The sequence below is a fragment of the Apodemus sylvaticus genome, chromosome 15 (assembly GCF_947179515.1).
Source record: "Apodemus sylvaticus chromosome 15, mApoSyl1.1, whole genome shotgun sequence".
NCBI lineage: Eukaryota > Metazoa > Chordata > Mammalia > Rodentia > Muridae > Apodemus > Apodemus sylvaticus.
The window spans coordinates 43,576,963-43,593,812 of record NC_067486.1 but is presented as its reverse complement, the minus strand read 5'-3'; the positions used below and the strand labels follow the sequence as shown (position 1 = coordinate 43,593,812).

General features: G+C 42.3%; 1 protein-coding gene across 50 annotated transcripts; it reads right to left on the bottom strand.

Annotated features, from left to right (window-relative positions):
- Nucleotides 1-1,888: 1,888 nt before the first annotated feature.
- Nucleotides 1,889-16,850, bottom strand: Pcnp (PEST proteolytic signal containing nuclear protein). 50 transcript variants are annotated; one of them, XR_007973434.1, is made up of 9 exons: nucleotides 16,738-16,822; nucleotides 11,157-11,333; nucleotides 10,919-11,081; nucleotides 9,423-9,497; nucleotides 4,667-5,925; nucleotides 4,520-4,568; nucleotides 4,275-4,421; nucleotides 3,960-4,076; nucleotides 1,889-3,909 (listed from the first exon to the last, which is right to left on the bottom strand). XR_007973434.1 is itself a non-coding variant. In XM_052157862.1 (5 exons), the coding sequence occupies exons 1-5, from the start codon at nucleotides 16,799-16,801 to the stop codon at nucleotides 3,517-3,519; spliced, it is 534 nt and encodes a 177-aa protein (XP_052013822.1). In that variant the 5' UTR covers nucleotides 16,802-16,850; the 3' UTR covers nucleotides 1,889-3,516. The 50 variants fall into 50 exon arrangements, 2 of the variants coding, with proteins under 2 accessions (XP_052013822.1, XP_052013821.1); XR_007973437.1 differs by having other exon boundaries at nucleotides 4,275-4,372; XR_007973439.1 differs by having other exon boundaries at nucleotides 3,960-4,027; nucleotides 4,324-4,372.

Sequence of the window (16,850 nt, the reverse complement as noted above, 5' to 3'; positions counted from 1 at the left end):
TGTCTCCAGCCCCATTTTCTTTTCTTTCTTTTCTTTTCTTTCTCTCTCTCTCTCTCTTCTTTCTTTCCTTTCTTCCTTTCTCTTTCTTTCTTTTTTTTTTTTTGGAGACAGGATTTATTCTTCCCTGGCTAGCCTTGAGCTCACAAAGATCTCCCTGCCTCTCCCTTCTGAGTGCTCGGATTAAAGGTGTACACCACCCGGCCTAACGAATTTGAATTTCTTTCCTGAACAATTGAATTTATCTTCTAAGACAATGATGTAAATTTAATGGATATGTAAATAACCCCAAAGTGGACATTAACTCTGAAAAGCAGAAAACCAAGATTTTTGAATGACACAGAACATTAGTATTAATGTGTAACAAACATACACATGCTAAGCACACTTGATCCTAGTACTTGGGAGGCAGAAGCAGGGAATCTGTAAATTGGAGGCCAGCCTAGTCTACACAGAAAGTTCCTGGACTATCAGGACTTAATTGACTTTCGAAAGTCTATTAGACTTTCGAAGGTCAATCCAAGAAGTGTGCACAGGAGGGCACTGTTCAGCTGGTTTGCCTAGTATGAAGTCCTGGGCAGTCTCTAGGTAGGATTTGATAAACCTGTATGGATGCAGTTATAATAGCAACACTTAGCAGGTAGAGGCATGAAGGTCAAAGTTGAAGGTCACCGTCCAGCTATTTAGCTGGAAGACCAGCTTGAGGTTTTTAAGATTTTAAACAATGCTCGGAGTTCTGTGATTGTGTGCTTGAAGGCCTTTGCTCAAAGCTCTTTTATCTCTGAAAGTGAACTGTGGCTCAGAGCTGATCTACTCCTGTAGAGATAACCATTTCTCCCAGCTACTCAGGTAATGCAGGATTCTCAGCACAGAACAGGATTAAACTGGAAGAAATAAAATATAATATTGCCACCTCCTGACCAAGATGGGTCCTTGTGATCCAGGTTGGCCTCAAGACCTTTTATTATTCCTGCTCTACCTCCCAATTCTGGGATTCCAGATTCGCATTACTGGCAGGGTCTGGGCTATCAGACCCAAGCCGTTTGCATATCAGGCAAGCACTCTCAAAAGGAGCTAAACTGAGCTGTGTCCGGCCTCTGCCCTAAGGTTACATTTTCTTATTCTCTTATCCAGTTGTCCTTTCCCTAACCCAAGGATAGTATTCTCCTCCTCCATCTGAGCCCTCTACACCATAGACTTCACTGCTTGAAAATCCTTTGATATCCAGATGCTGGCAGCAGTGTACACCTTTAATCTCAGCAGAGGTGGATCTCTTGTGAGGCCAGCCTGGTCTACAAAGTGAGTTCCAGGACTGCCAGACCTATGGTCAAACCCCCAAAATAACAAAAGAATCCTTTGACAATTAGGCCCCATTTAAAGGTTATCCCTGGGAGGCCTACTCCTTTTCTGTAGGGAGACAGAGGAGGAATAGATCAGAGGAAGAGGGGAGGTGTGGGAGGGACCAAGAGGAGTGAGGGTGGAAACTGCAGTTAGGAGCAATGCATGGAGAGTGAGAAAAAGAATAGAACCCCTCAGATTGTGTACAGTGTTCGTGGGCACTCACAATAATTTCATGGGGAACCGAAGAGCCATCAGAGAACTCAGGAGCTGACAGCACAGCTCCTCTTGCAGAGTATATAAGAGCATTGTAAATGGAATACAAGAATCTGCCGACCAGTATGAGGCAGAGTAACAGACAATGCTAACACACTTATTCTGAAGACTGTATAACATAAGAGGTTCTGGGGACACACTTCTAAATGGTCAGTGATATTTTCACAATGTTTTATCTCCTTGACCTCACCAGCATGCCATATACACAGAATACTTTTTAAAGCATTTTCAAAGACACAGTAAAAAAAAAAAAAAAAAGAAAAGAAAACACTACCACCAAGTTTGACAAAATTTATTGTAATTTTAGTAAAGACATTCAGCTCAGTCGTGTCTCTCCATCTTGACCTCAGGTTAATTTGTTATTCGAGTCAAGTAAAGAATATGTAGGAGAGGTGTTATTTCAACAAACAGTAAAATGGACAAATGGACAGTTTGCAGACATAAAAGTTAAATTTATGTATCTTGATATACTTAAATCATGTATGAACTAATAGTGCTATGTACATTTCCATCGGTTTACTTGGGGCTTATGAAGTAAACTAAAATGTATGAACAAAGTGTCAGGGATGGCCGCAGGCTGCTGCGAGGAAGTCACTACATTAAAAACCGCCCAGTGAATAATCACCACATGAAACTCACCAAGTGGCCTTCCAATCTAACATTGTAATTTTCAAGGACATCTTATCACTTCTTTTGTCTGTGACTATTAAAGATGCAGTTAACTGTCACATTTAAAAAGCCCATATACAATACAAAAATACAAAACAAACATCCTACACACAGAATGCTAAGAGCAAGAGCGATGAGAGGCCCGCAGTGAGGGTGTCTGAAGCAGCACTTCCGCCTTATCGCAGTCACTAAGTGCGCTTCTGAAACCACAGGTCAGTGTGCAGATATAAAACAAGCTGTGGAGTTGTACAAATAAGAAATCTTCTAAGTTAGTAATTTAAATGTGTCAAAAGTCACAGAAGGTGTGCTGCCTCTTCTGTCTTCACACAATGTCATACCCTTTTTCCTTTTTTGGTATTTAAACCTTTTAAAAAATAAAAGCCAGCCAAATACATAAAGCAGTATGTACACTGATATTTTTGGTGGTGTTTGTACTTTAAAAGAAACAGCTTCCTTATGTTTTGCCTCAAGTTCTGGTGGAAATGCTTATAGGAACTAGAATAGAAACCAAGAGAAGCACATTCAAAATACTGATTTACTTTGGTAGCAATAGTGTCCTCTGAAGATCCTGAACGGAGACAAACTCCATCAAAGTGGGCTAGTTATAATACTCAATACTTCATATGAGAATTTTTAACAAAAAAAAATTTTTATAGCAAAGCATCTGTACCCACTGATAGCAAAGCAGTACTAGCATATAATGGCCCAACACAAAATGAAATGCCCGTAGGAAATGTTTATTTTAACCTTATCTAAATTTGCTCTCAGTCAATAGTCCAGTAACATTGTCTTCTCAGTCCAGTACTCCCTCTCTGTAAGGCTGTTCCAGGGAGCCAGACAGTCAGATCACGAGGGGAGAAGTCAGGAGAGGAACTGCTTTCTTTCAGGTTGAAGCAGACAATAACTTTTTGGCTTCCCTCTTAATGTGCTAATAGTTGTGTCTAAAAAAATATGCAATTCTTAGAAAGGTACCACTTCTGATTTCTTTAACCCTTGGAAACTAATCATGTGAAACTACAAAATTAGCAAATGTCTTGAAATCTGTATATAAAACATAAATTACCTCTAATTGCAAACTCTCATTTATTAGTGTACCACTCAATCTTAAAAAAAAGAAAGGAGGAAAAGAAAAAAAAAAGGAAAACGGCTCCAAAGCTAGTCTTACACCATTCTTTACAAAAGGAGACTGCTCCTTCTAACTGCACCCGCCCACAGCCCGGTCTCAGAACACTTCACTTAATTGTCTTGGTCGTGGACATTTCCGAGATGAGATTTTATATTTCGCTCCCACAGCTTCTGGTTATCGGAAAAGCCATGCTTTCCTTTATTAAAGGAGTTTGGTCCGGCCGAAGTTGGTGTGTCCCTGTGTTAAAAGAAATTCAATTTATTCAAATCATTGTGGTCTATCTTAAACGTACTAATATATATCTACTTAGCACTCATTATAAATACAGGCCAAATAGCAGAAGCCTGTGCAGAGACCTCCTATGAAGGGTGAGACCTCATTTCAGTGTGTATGCAGTGCAGAGACCTCCTATGAAGGGTGAGACCTCATTTCAGTGTGTATGCAGTGCAGAGACCTCCTATGAAGGGTGAGACCTCACTTCAGTGTGTATGCAGTGCAGAGACCTCCTATGAAGGGGTAAGACCTCACTTCAGTGTGTATGCAGTGCAGAGACCTCCTATGAAGGGTGAGACCTCATTTCAGTGTGTATGCAGTGCAGAGACCTCCTATGAAGGGTGAGACCTCACTTCAGTGTGTATGCAGTGCAGAGACCTCCTATGAAGGGTGAGACCTCACTTCAGTGTGTATGCAGAGTGCAGAGACCTCCTATGAAGGGTGAGACTTCATTTCAGTGTGTGTGCAGTGCAGAGACCTCCTATGAAGGGTGAGACTTCATTTCAGTGTGTGTGCAGTGCAGAGACCTCCTATGAAGGGTGAGACTTCATTTCAGTGTGTGTGCAGTGCAGAGACCTCCTATGAAGGGTGAGACCTCATTTCAGTGTGTGTGCAGTGCAGAGACCTCCTATGAAGGGTGAGACCTCATTTCAGTGTGTATGCAGTGCAGAGACCTCCTATGAAGGGTGAGACCTCATTTCAGTGTGTATGCAGTGCAGAGACCTCCTATGAAGGGTGAGACCTCATTTCAGTGTGTATGCAGTGCAGAGACCTCCTATGAAGGGTGAGACCTCATTTCAGTGGGTATGCAGTGCAGAGACCTTCTATGAAAGGTGAGACCTCATTTCAGTGGGTATGCAGTGCAGAGACCTCCTATGAAGGGTGAGACCTCATTTCAGTGGGTATGCAGTGCAGAGACCTCCTATGAAGGGTGAGACCTCATTTCAGTGTGTATGCAGTGCAGAGACCTCCTATGAAGGGTGAGACCTCATTTCAGTGTGTATGCAGTGCAGAGACCTCCTATGAAGGGTGAGACCTCATTTCAGTGTGTATGCAGTGCAGAGACCTCCTATGAAGGGTGAGACCTCATTTCAGTGTGTATGCAGTGCAGAGACCTCCTATGAAGGGTGAGACCTCATTTCAGTGTGTATGCAGTGCAGAGACCTCCTATGAAGGGTGAGACCTCATTTCAGTGTGTATGCAGTGCAGAGACCTCCTATGAAGGGTAAGACCTCATTTCAGTGTGTATGCAGTGCAGAGACCTCCTATGAAGGGTGAGACCTCATTTCAGTGTGTATGCAGTGAGGGTAAGAGCAGAAAGGAGAGCCTGGGGTTTTGCATTATCCTGACTTTTCAAGATGGTGTCTCCTTAGTCCAGGCTGGCTGGGAATGCAGAGCTCCTCCGGCCTCTTGCCATGTGAATAGGAGTTAGGACAGAGGCCTGCAGCCCAGGCCCACAATGGAGTTCTTTTGCAGGACTGAGGAGAGCGGAGAGCCCCAGCTGAGCCCCACCCACTCCATCCTCAGTGTGCAGTTCTCAACACACATTTAAGGGAAGACAACATACAGGAGAGCGACACTACCGCTAGGGCTCTAACACCACTGCTGAGAGCTGGCGGACCAGTCTCAGCTGTGGAATTCTTATCAACAGTACCAGACCGTGGTCAGTTCCCAATTCCCAACACCACAACAAACAGAAAATCTGTTGCAAAAGAAGTGACCTAAACCCACAAATAAGGTTAAAAACTAATTTGGTGGCTTATCACGAGCATTTGTAAAGATGAAACAAAAATCCAAACATTGTAAAAGAGAAAGATGCAGTGTCAAAGTTTTATGTAAACTCCTGTTTCAGATGTGTATGCAGATGGTGCACACTTTTAATCCCGGAGCTCTGGAGGCAGAGGCAGGAGTTCAAATGCAGCCTAGTCTATATCGTGAGCTCTAGGACAGCGAGGGCTGCATAGTAAAGACTCTGTCCCAAAAGTAAACATAATAAAAAAAATGTGTGCGTGTGTACTTTGTTTGGACTGGTAATAATGTCAGCTATATTTATTTACGCTCCAATGATGAGAGGCTGCGCCTCTGGGACTGCACTGATTTGGATCGTGGAGTCTGTCTGGCTCCGTGTAACCGTGTGATGTCCTCTCCCCGCTTTCCCACGGCTCTATGCTAGTTAGGAAAACACAGCACCTGCCAATGTTCTTCATCCGCATCTTTGCTTCTGGAGGCATTTCTTCTGGCTCACTCTGCAGAACAAGGAAATGGACGTGAATACATTTAAATTATTCATTCACTTGGTTACTAAGGCTAAATTTTTTTTATCCATAACATTTTTAATGCTATAAAGGAGTAAGGTACTGAACTTTAGCAATTACTATTTTCTTTTTTTTTTTTAATCTTGGGGTTGAGGAGCTGGCTCAGTCAATAAGCAGGAGGACTTGAGTTCAGTTCCCGCTCTGCTATGTCTAGTGTGCCCGCCTGTACTTCTGGTACCCGGGAGGAGCCAGAAGGACTCCTGGGCCTCACTGGCCAGCCTGTCTAAATCATCAAGTTCCAAGCCAGCTGGGCCCAAGAAAGGAAGGGATGAAGAGAACAAGAGGAACCGGTGGAGGCTAACAGAAGACACTGGTGCAGAGCTCTGGCCTTCACACACATGCACTGCGTAGATGCACTGCCCTCAGAAAGCGCACACACTTAAATCAGAGCTCGATTGAGCAGGATAAAGAGAACAGTAACTCATTGCTAATTAGTCAGAGACACATGACCTTCATGTTCACTGGCACTTTTCACACTGGCAAGACATGGAATCTGCCTACGTGTCTATGAGTAAATGGTTCAAGAAAATGGCAAAATATGTATTCATAACAGAACAATCTAAATTGACTTTTGTATATGTGGAGGAGGCATAGGTGCCTTGAGAGGACAGAAGCCATAGATCCCCCCCCCCCCAGCCACAGTCACAGCTGCCAGACATGGGTGCTAGAACATTAAGGTACTAGGAGAAGAGAAAGTGACTTTGTGAAAGTGTGTGCGCGTGTGTGTGCCTACAGATGTCTAAATTTCTCTTGAACACTGATCGGCTCCTTTTCTTTATGTTTCCTCCCAGAGAGAATGTAAAATTTATTAGGGCAATGTAAGAAAAGAAATCCTAGGACTCCCAGCCCTTGGGAGGCAGAGGCAGGCGGATCTCTGAGGCCAGCCTGGTCTACAGAGTGAGTTCCAGGACAGCCAGGGCTACACAGAGAAACCCTGTCTCAAAAAAACGGAAAGGGAAGGGAAGGGAAGGGGAGGGGAGGGGAGGGGAGGGGAGGGAAGGGAAGAAAGGAAAGAAAACGAAAGAACGAAAAGGAGAGAGAGAGAGAGAGAAAGAAAGAAAGAAAGAAAGAAAGAAAGAAAGAAAGAAAGAAAGAAAGAAAGAAAGAAAGAAAGAAAGAGTAAGCAAACAAAATTAAAAGGGTCAGGTGCTAGTAGTCAGGCGGTAAAGGCAGCCGCTGGCAGAGTTTTGCGAGTTTCAGGCCAGCTACAGATACAGAGTGGACTCTGTCTTTTTTTTTTTTTTTTTAAAGATTTATTTATTTATTATATGTGAGTACACTGTAACTGTCTTCAGACACCAGAAGAAAGCATCAGATGTCTTTTCTCTTTTCGGATGGTTGCGAGCCACCATGTGGGTGCTAGGATTTGAACTCATGACCTTTTGGAAGAACAGTCGGTGTTCTTACCCACTGAGCCATCTCTCCAGCCCCGGACTCTGTCTTAAAACAACAAATGTCTTGAAAATTAAGGAAAATGGTGAATCAGGGTGTGTAGCAGCAAAGCTCTAGCCAAAGGTTGTGTTTACTTAGGTATAATTCTCCATTTGCAAAGATGAATTAATACTGTAAAGGAGCACATGGAGAAAGACAGTCACGATGATAACACACCCCACATAAAGCACTACAATACAGGGACCCACAGTTCATACTTTCCCTACTTTCTATGTTATCTTTTCCTTCTGGACTTGTACATACAAAAGTTTCCTCAGCTGGGTAGGAATATCATAAGTTCAAGACTGTCCTCAGCTACCTAGAGTTGAGGGGCTAGCCTCAGCTATTAAAGTCCCTGCTTCAAAGACAAGACAAAACAAATGGTGAGATCCAGTGTCCCACGCCTTTAACCCCAGCTTCCTACCTTGCTCAACATTCTAGTCAGGCTTGATCCTCCACACCACATAAAATGGGGTATGGCCAGGCAAGGTGGCACACCACCTTTAGTCCCAACATTTGAAAGGCAGAGGTAGGAGGATCTGTGTTTAAGGCTAGCCTGGTCTACAGAGAGATTTCCAAGACAGCCAATGCTATACAGAAAACCCCTGTCTCAAAAAACAAACAAAGAAATGAAATGAAACCGGATAATGGTGCCAATGCATGAGAGGTACAGGGAAGAGGACCTGGAATGGAAAGCCATCCTTCGCTACATCCCCAGCTCCAGGCCAGTTAGTTTGAGATATATGAGACCATGTCTCTCAACCCTGGGAAATCCACTCGTCTCCCTTGCATATGGTAAGACGTCAACACTTTAAGTGGCACGGGAAAATTGAGACAGACAGACAGCAGAGGCACCTGGAGCTCGCTCTGGAACACTCCCGAGAGGAAGTTCCAGTTAAACCACTCGCACTGTTATTCCTGCTACAGATGCACCTGCAGCACTACACAGCTGCTTTCTGTAGCAAGCACAATGGGCATCATTGAAGGACAACTATAAAGTTATTGAAAGCAGCAATTCAGAAAGTCAAGTGTGAGAGGGTGGTGAGATAGCTTAGAGGGAAAAGGTGCTTGCCACCAAGCCAGACAGCCTGATTTCACCCTGGGGGGCCCACAGAGTTGAAGAACTAACTCTACAAGTTGTTTCCTGACTTCTCCACATTTGAAAGAACATGCGTAACAGAGATGTACATACACACACACCCATGTCAAAAGAACATGTGTAGAGCCAGGCATGGTGTCATATGCTCTGCTGATTCACATACTTCCTAGAATGTATTAGTATAAGCATTGGACTTAACTCCCAAGCTTCTTACAATTTTTTCTATAAAATTAGCAATTTTTATAGAAATATATTTCTGTCAATAGACACATTACATTTTCAGTTTTGGGTATATACCTCAGTGGTACAACAGTTGCCTGGCATTTACAAGGCACTAAATTCAGTACTTAGCACTTCAAAAGAAGAAATCCAATTTTAGGCATTACAAAGAAATTTTATCACTATTCTCAATTTAACTACCATTAGTACAAATTGTAATTTTCTATTAATTTCTTCTTTTAAAAACAGTTTATTACTTTTAATTATATATGTGGGTACAAATGTGTGTTGTCTTGGTATTTCCATGTGTGTAGATGCCTGTGCAAGCTGAAGGACCTGGATCCCTTGGAGTTGGAGTTACAGGTGTTTGCAAGCCACTTGATGTGGGTAGCAGAAGACCAGGAAACTCTGTTCTTCTGGAAGAACAGTGCATATTCTTAACCACTGACCCATCCCTCTATCTGCTAAGATCTTCTTAAAAGGACTAGTTAACGTAAAACTAAGGGCCAGTTGGACGGCTTAGTATGTAAAACAGCTTGCAATGAAAGCCTGTCAGAGACATTTCCTGGACCCCAGATAGAAGGAAAGAACTGACTCCCACCTGCACACCATGGCACACATGCCTTTCATGCACACAGTCTTTAAAAATAAAAGTAAAATAAGATAGGAATTAGCTTACATCTTCATCTTCATTGAAAGCTGCTGCTACTGAAAGTGTTTTTGGAGCAAGAGTTGGAACTGTTTCCTTAGGCTTCTGAAGAAGAAACATTTAACATAATTATCACAAAACTTATATAGCCTTGTTTAATAAAATAATAATTGCTCTTACAGGGTTCAGTATTATCCATTTTTATAAGGTTACACAGTAAGGAACTCAATATTTTGGGCAAATCCATTATACCTTTAAAAATAAGCAGGTACGTTTTACTTTATTAAATGTATATATCCAAAAGCTTTTCTCTCTAAAAAAAAAATCTCTCATTGGGATCTGCAATTTACTATCAGTTAAGGGAAGGAGTACACAGAGAAGAGAGAAACAACTAGAAATCCTGCCTGCCCCACAGCACCCTGCACAGACTTCAGGGAGCATCCCACTGACGTTGTCTCCGGTTCTTTTCTACCCTTGCCTGCAGTCACATTCCTTTCTATCCTTCTTCCTGGTCAATCTCCATTCTTCTCACTGTCCCTTCCACTGTAACATGCCCCAGGATCTCTAGTGATTAATGTTTTTAAGTACTCAAGCTTGAAAACTTTTCCTTTGTCTTACAAGTTCCTTAGGCTCAGATCCTTATTGGATGCTCCTATTTCTCTCCCTCTGTCCATGATACTAACCCACTAACTTCCAATCTCAGATCCAAAAAACTAAAAGTAAGCTCAAACAGACTCTACAGTTACTCTACAAAAAAAAAAAACAAACAAAAAAACAAAACAAAAAAAAAAAAAAACCCTCATAGATAACCAGAAAATTCTTACCAGGATTAACTTACTACATTAATCCTTTAATACATTAATACATTTAATACATTAATACAAAGAGCTGATGTATAGTTATTACTATGATTTGGAGGAACATAATGCTAGGTACTGACTCCAAGGCCTCTCAACTGCTAAGCATATACTCTACAACAGAGCTACCATTACTTTTAATATACTAGTTGTAAAATGTTTTTTTTTTAATATTTCCCAAATATTCTTCAAAGATTTTGTTCAACTAAGAAAAGTTCTAAATGATTACTTTATAAATCAGGCATTCTTTACAATATGCCTTTTTCTTCAACTGCTTTGATAGGATTCATAGGCCTTTCCTCATGTGCTCATTGCTTTCTGACTTACATGTAAGTTCATAGCCAGTTACAGCAGTTTACCTTTTTTTTTTAAAGATTTATTTATTTATTATATGTAATAGTTGTCTTCAGACACCCCAGAAGATAGCATCAGATCTCGTTACAGATGGTTGTGAGCACCATGTGGTTGCTGGGATTTGAACTCAGGACCTTCGGAAGAGCAGTCAGTGCTCTTAACCACTGAGCCATTTCTCCAGCCCAGCAGTTTACCTTTTAACACTTGCTTTTCTCTCTCTCTATATATACTATACACCCACACCCACAGACCGAAAAGCAGACTGATGAAGCCAATCGTTAAGGACCATTAAAAAGCACTCATAAAAGAACTCACACTTGCTCCGAGTCTAATGGAGATGGCGGATGCTTTCCTTGCCGTCTGACTACCTATGGCAAATCCAAACTTGGACATCTTTGTAGGCTTTGTTGGGAGGTCTGCAACTTCGTCTTCAGCTGATCGCTTTTCAGCGCTGCGACTGGAACTTTCCCCTCCATTACTGGAAGAAACAGTCTTAGTTTTCACAGGTTTTTCTGCTTCTTCTTCAGGTCCTGGTGAAGTCGAAACAACTTACCAAGATGAGCTATTTTTACTGAGCAGATTGATGGGAGCAGCAACCTCAAAAAGCATCTTTACAAGGAAGACACCTCTGCAGCTGTCACCTACTGACCCAACAGTCTCTTCACTGCTTGTTAGAGTGTACAGCAGGAACTGAGATTGTGTGGCAGTACAAGAGGCTCCCATGAATTAACTAGCATAAAATACAGAGCAATTTAAAATTATAAACACAGAGTTCACAAAACGTAAATACCTGTCAGCTAAACATTACCTTATTAATGGTACATTAATCTTGGTTACATTTGTGGAATTTTGATGTTCAGAAATTGAGATCAACAAATCATTTTATATAAACTAACTTGTATATAACCACTTTGCAATACAAAACATCTGGCTAATAAATTATAATATTCTTAGTAATGTAGTCCCAATCACACAGAACATCTAGTCATGAAGATGACCACTGTTACTTAAACTATACCTCGACTTCAGTCACAGCCTTGCCTTCCCTCCACCATACTGAACACCCAGGGCCTTACTATACAAGGCAAGCAGTCTAAACCCTTAACTAATCCCCACCTAAGCTAAGTTCATAAGTGATGTTACTCAAGGTACACATTACACAACATTTTTGAGTTAAAACAATTTCAAGGTCATCTCTTGAGAGTTAGCCTACTTTAAAAGTTGGTCTAGCACCTGTTTTAAGCTGCCTGCACGAGCTATTCAGAGTCAGACTTCCACGTACATATTTTCTCATGAATGAAGACCTAATCTTAACTTCCAAGAAAGTACACAAAAATATACAAATGTAGAAATCAAGATCTCTTTAATAATTTTAATTGTATGTGTTTAAGTCAATAATAACTTCATGTCTTGAGTATCTTAGGCTTGTTAATAAGTAAGGCTATTTAAGAAGACACTGGAGCCGGGAGGTGGTGGCGGTCACCTGTAATCCCAGCACTTTGGGAGGCAGAGGCAGGCGGATTTCTAAGTTCGAGGCCAGCGTGGTCTACAGAGTGAGTTCCAGGACAGCCAGGGCTACACAGAGAAACCCTGTCTGGGGGGGGGGGGGAGAGAACATACTGGAAAGACTGAAAAGACTGGCCAATTTTCTTTCTCTCCAGCTCTACCCTACAGGATACATTCTGAGACAACAACTCAAACTTACTTGTAGAGAAACAGAACATTCTCTAAGTGATTGCCTTGGCAAGGTCAATAAGAAAATGGGGCAAAGCTAGAATGGAGGTTGGGAGCAGTTTAAAGACAGTGACAAGTAAAAGAACCAAAGGCTCAAGACTACAAATCTACATCTATGCAATTTGGTAATGACACATCTTTAGATTAATTAGCACTTTGTGGCACCACCGAGGATTGAACACAGGGCCTCGTACAAGCTAAGTGTTTAAGTACTATAAGTGACCTATATGTCGAGTAGTTTTCTCATTTCCAGGCAAAGTCTAGCCCAAGGCCAGGCATTCCTGAAACTTGTACACATCCTGCTCCATCTCCAGGGTACCTAGGATCATGGCTTGTAATGACAAGCTATGACATAGTCATAACACTATGCTAACTCAACAACAAACACTTTGAATAGAGTGTCTGATTTGGTACAGATGGAATAGATTACATTCTTTGGACTAGGGCTCTAGCTCAGGTATTTCCATGAGGCAAAGGTAGGACTGAATAGTTTCCTGAGGTGCTTGCTATTCATTTGTTTCTATGTAAGAGGATCTGAATTAAAAGAATGAAAGACTACTCTCCAGTTACTGAGGACCCAATTTAAAACAGAATTTCTTAAACTGGTAGTGGGCCTAGACTTGTAATCTCAGCACTCAGGTGACAGTCAGGAATCTTGTCTGAGGCCACCATGAACTAAAGGATATTCTAGACAGCTTGGACTAGAGACTCTGTCCTGTGCATTTTACTTGCAATCTTAATCAAGTATATTTAAGCAGAACTGGCATCAACCACTGTGTTCTGTACTCTTACATGAAGACATAAAAAAAATGAACAGCAGATGGCTCAGCAGTTAAGAGCGCTCACTCATCTTCCAGGGGACCCTAGTTAGAGCCCCAGCACCCACAGGGCAGCTCACAATTCATGGAACTCCCGCTCCGGGGGATCCAACTCTTCTGGCCTTCCTGGGCACCTGTATTTATGTGCACACACCCACACACAGATGTGATTAAAAATAATTTTGTGTACCAGGTGTGGTGACACAAGCCTTTAATCACAGAACTCAAGAGGCAGAGGCAGGAGGATTTCCCTGAGTTCCAGGTTAGCCAGAATTACACACACAGTGAGATCCTGTCTCAAAAACAACAAAAATAATATTAAGCAATCTTTAAAATAATTCCATGAATGTATTTAGATAGCATTTTCTGTTCACAAGGGAGCAGGGAGTGAAGAAGGTCAACACAGCACTGGCTCTCATTTCTGAGTCTAAGCAGGTTCAGTGTGGCACGCAGGCTGGTCATTTGTCATCAGACGACCCTCTTAGCAATTATGTAGCAAAATACAGAGCATTTAGGAAAATGCAAATAAAACAATGAACTAAAATGGAAAAACAGCAGACAAATATATTACTACTGACTGTTATCAAAATATCTGTAATTCTAAATATGAATCAGTAGAAATTTATTTCAAGCAAATATGAGTGTTGAAATCTATCACTGAATATTAACATTTAATTCATAAGTACCAAATGTTCTTTAAACTCAAACTAAGCATTTGGAACTTTAAATCAAGGATCTCTACTTTCAATTTATTGCGACATTTTGGTTGTGTTTGTTTTGTGGACTGAGTATCACTCTGTAATCCTGGCTGGTCTGAAATTCACTGTGTAACGTAGCTCAGGAGGACCTCAAATCATCTACTTTGAACTCCTAAGGGAGACTCCTGCCTCTGCTCCCCAACTGCTGGAATTCAGCACTTAGCTTATTAAGACATTTTGTATTTTAACTACAGAAAACAAATGTTGATTTACTGTTAATTAATGCTGTGAATATCTTTAGTAATGGGAATAATGAATAAGCATTCATTGTGAATGAACAAGCATTTTTAAATAAGAAAATCCCTTTTGATTTTAAAAAAAAAAAATTTTTTTTTTTTTGGATTTGGTTTTTTTCAAGACAGGGTTTCTCTGTGTGGCCCTGGCTGTCCTGGAACTCACTCTGTAGACCAGGCTGGCCTCAGAACTCAGAAATCCGCCTGCCTCTGCTTCCCAAAGTGCTGGAATTACAGGCGTGTGCCACAACTGCCGGGCCAGAATGTATTTTTATCTTATATGCAATGGTGTTTGCCTGCATGTATGTCTGTATGGACATGTCAGATCTTGAGCCGTGAGGAATACAGACAAACAAGTGCTGGGAACTGACCCCAGGTGTCCTCTGGAAGAGCACTCGCTGCTCTTGTCCACTGAGCCATCTCTCCAGCCTCAGCCCTTTCAATTTTTAAGTCATCATTATACAAATTGCTAGCTTTTAGATGAAAGAATATTTTAGTGAAGTCTTCTGTCTACTTCTTATTCATTCTAAGCAAATGCACCAATTAAACCACTCATACTACAATTTTCTTTTGCACTGACTAGTTGAGATGGGACGGCTCCCCAAAGGCACCACTCAAGAGCCACGTGGTAACTTATGTGGGGGAAAAGAAAAACCCAATCTTAGGACTCAAGTCTCTCTGACAGGCCAGGTACTCCACGAGCTGTTTGGATACAGGAAATATACACAACATGAAAGTGGCTCCTGGCATAATCCTCCATAGCTTGAAACGGCTATGCTCACACATTAAGTTGCTTGTCTCTAAATCTCTCTAGATTTCTACTTAAGTTAAAGAGCTATATAACCTTAACATAAAATGTCTAGAAAAAGTCTCCCCAAGTATACTGAAGTGGAAGAGTTAGTTCAAAACTCTCTCGTAGAACTCATTAAATTTAATTATGGGGATAGTCTATTTACTAAAAATAGAGACATTAGTGAAGTGCATCCTTAGCATAAATGAGGCCTTGGGTTCAGTCTCTGGCATAAATAACAAGATTAAATGAATAGGAAAACTACTCCTATTTCCAGCACTGTGGGCTGTGTCATGGAAGGGAAGCTGCCAACTCTTAACAAAGTTTTCCAAGAGAGCCTCAAGCTTATCAATTCAATCCTATCAGTTATGATCCTCTGCATGATCCCATTACGATTGACATTAAAGAGAGCTATAGGAAATGAGGCATCGTATGTAGAAAGGGCTGCTATTTTAAGTTACCAACATAAAACAATCTATGCAACCCCTAACACTGGTAAAGTGGAAATGTTATTCACAGTTGAAATGTCCCTCAACTGAAAGAGCGGCAGGTACATTGCACGCGGATTTATTTAGACACTTAAGGGACATTTTTAGCAGTACCTTAAAACAATTTTCTCAGTCAAGTCAAAAGGATCTTAAATTCAGGGCCACCCAAGACACTTTAGGCTATAGTTTTAACAACAATAAAAAAGGTCTAAAGTAAGAACTAAAATACTTTCATTAGCTGTTTTACTAATTTAAAAGGCAAAATGAGGAAGAGACCTGACAAGTGGCCGAGGCCTGGAATTCCAGTACTCAGGAAGCCAGAGCTAAAAGAGATGCTAGCTCAAACCGGGGGTGGGGGTGGGGCATGGGGTGGGGTGGGGGATGTCGTCAGCAATTAACAAACTTGGTAGACCCAACTTTTTGCCTTTATGCGATACTGAGTCTTTATGTTCTCACATTTAAGTATTTCAGGGATAAGACCGAAGAAAGCTAGTACAGTGAAAGGCTAAAACCTTCTAAACGTTTTAATTATCCTTACGACAAAGGGCGTAGGAGAAAAGAGACTACGTATTTCTTTTCCTTTATATACACCATCAAAGCTTACGGGGGTAGGAGGAACGAAAAGATAGCTATAATCTGAATTTAATTTCGCGACAAATTACAGAAAGATCACACTTGCCTACCATGCCAACTAAATATCTAACATAGACTCCGCTGTTAGCAGCCTAGGAAAGATACTGTAGAGAAAGCGAATCAAACCCTTAATTTCAAAAGCTTTTGCTGCTTGAGCCAGATCCCCTATCTCCCCCGCCCCTGCATCGCCTCGACTTAGGCCATCGCAGGGTTTATAAATGTTATGTCTGAACATAGAGCAAAGAGTGGGGCTGGGGTCTTCCACCTCCTCAGCGAAAAGAGAGCATCAAACCTAATTACGTGTAAGCGGGAGGCCGGCGACCTCGGAAAGCAGGCATGCGGCCAGTGCCCGCGGCGGCGGCTCGGCGCTCGCGCGGAGGGAGGCCTGAGTGCGCAGCGGGCCCTGAGCGCTCTGCTGTTTGGGCTCCCAGCCCAGGCTCAGTCTCCCACCTCCCTCCCCACGGCCCGGTGGTAACCGGTGGCCTCTCTGATTAGGCGACGACGACCACGATGCCCCGCGGGCCACACCGGGCGTGCCCGGCACTCATCAGGGCCCAGCCCCTGGCCGGGCGAGCGCCGGCTCCGCCCGCTCCTGAGATGCCGTAAAGCCCCCCACCCTGGGAAACCCAAAGAAAGGCCGGAGTAGCCCCCGTAGCCCGCGACGCTGGGGTTGTGTTCACCTCCGGCGGCTCCGGCTCGCTGCGGCTTTTCGGGCTTCTCCTCTCCCGCCTTCCCGTCCGCCATCTTCCCCGCCGCGGCCTCCCCCTGCAGCCCGGGCTAGAACGTCACGGCC

Coding starts and splice junctions, on each gene's coding strand:
- Pcnp (XM_052157861.1), bottom strand. CDS start 16,801: ATGGCGGACGGGAAGGCGGGAGAGGAGAAGCCCGAAAAGCCGCAGCGA. Junction 9,498..10,918: donor CCATTAGACTCGGAGCAAGT/GTGAGTTCTTTT, acceptor TTTCTTCTTCAG/AAGCCTAAGGAAACAGTTCC. Junction 3,644..5,869: donor CGGATGAAGAACATTGGCAG/GTGCTGTGTTTT, acceptor CTTTTAACACAG/GGACACACCAACTTCGGCCG.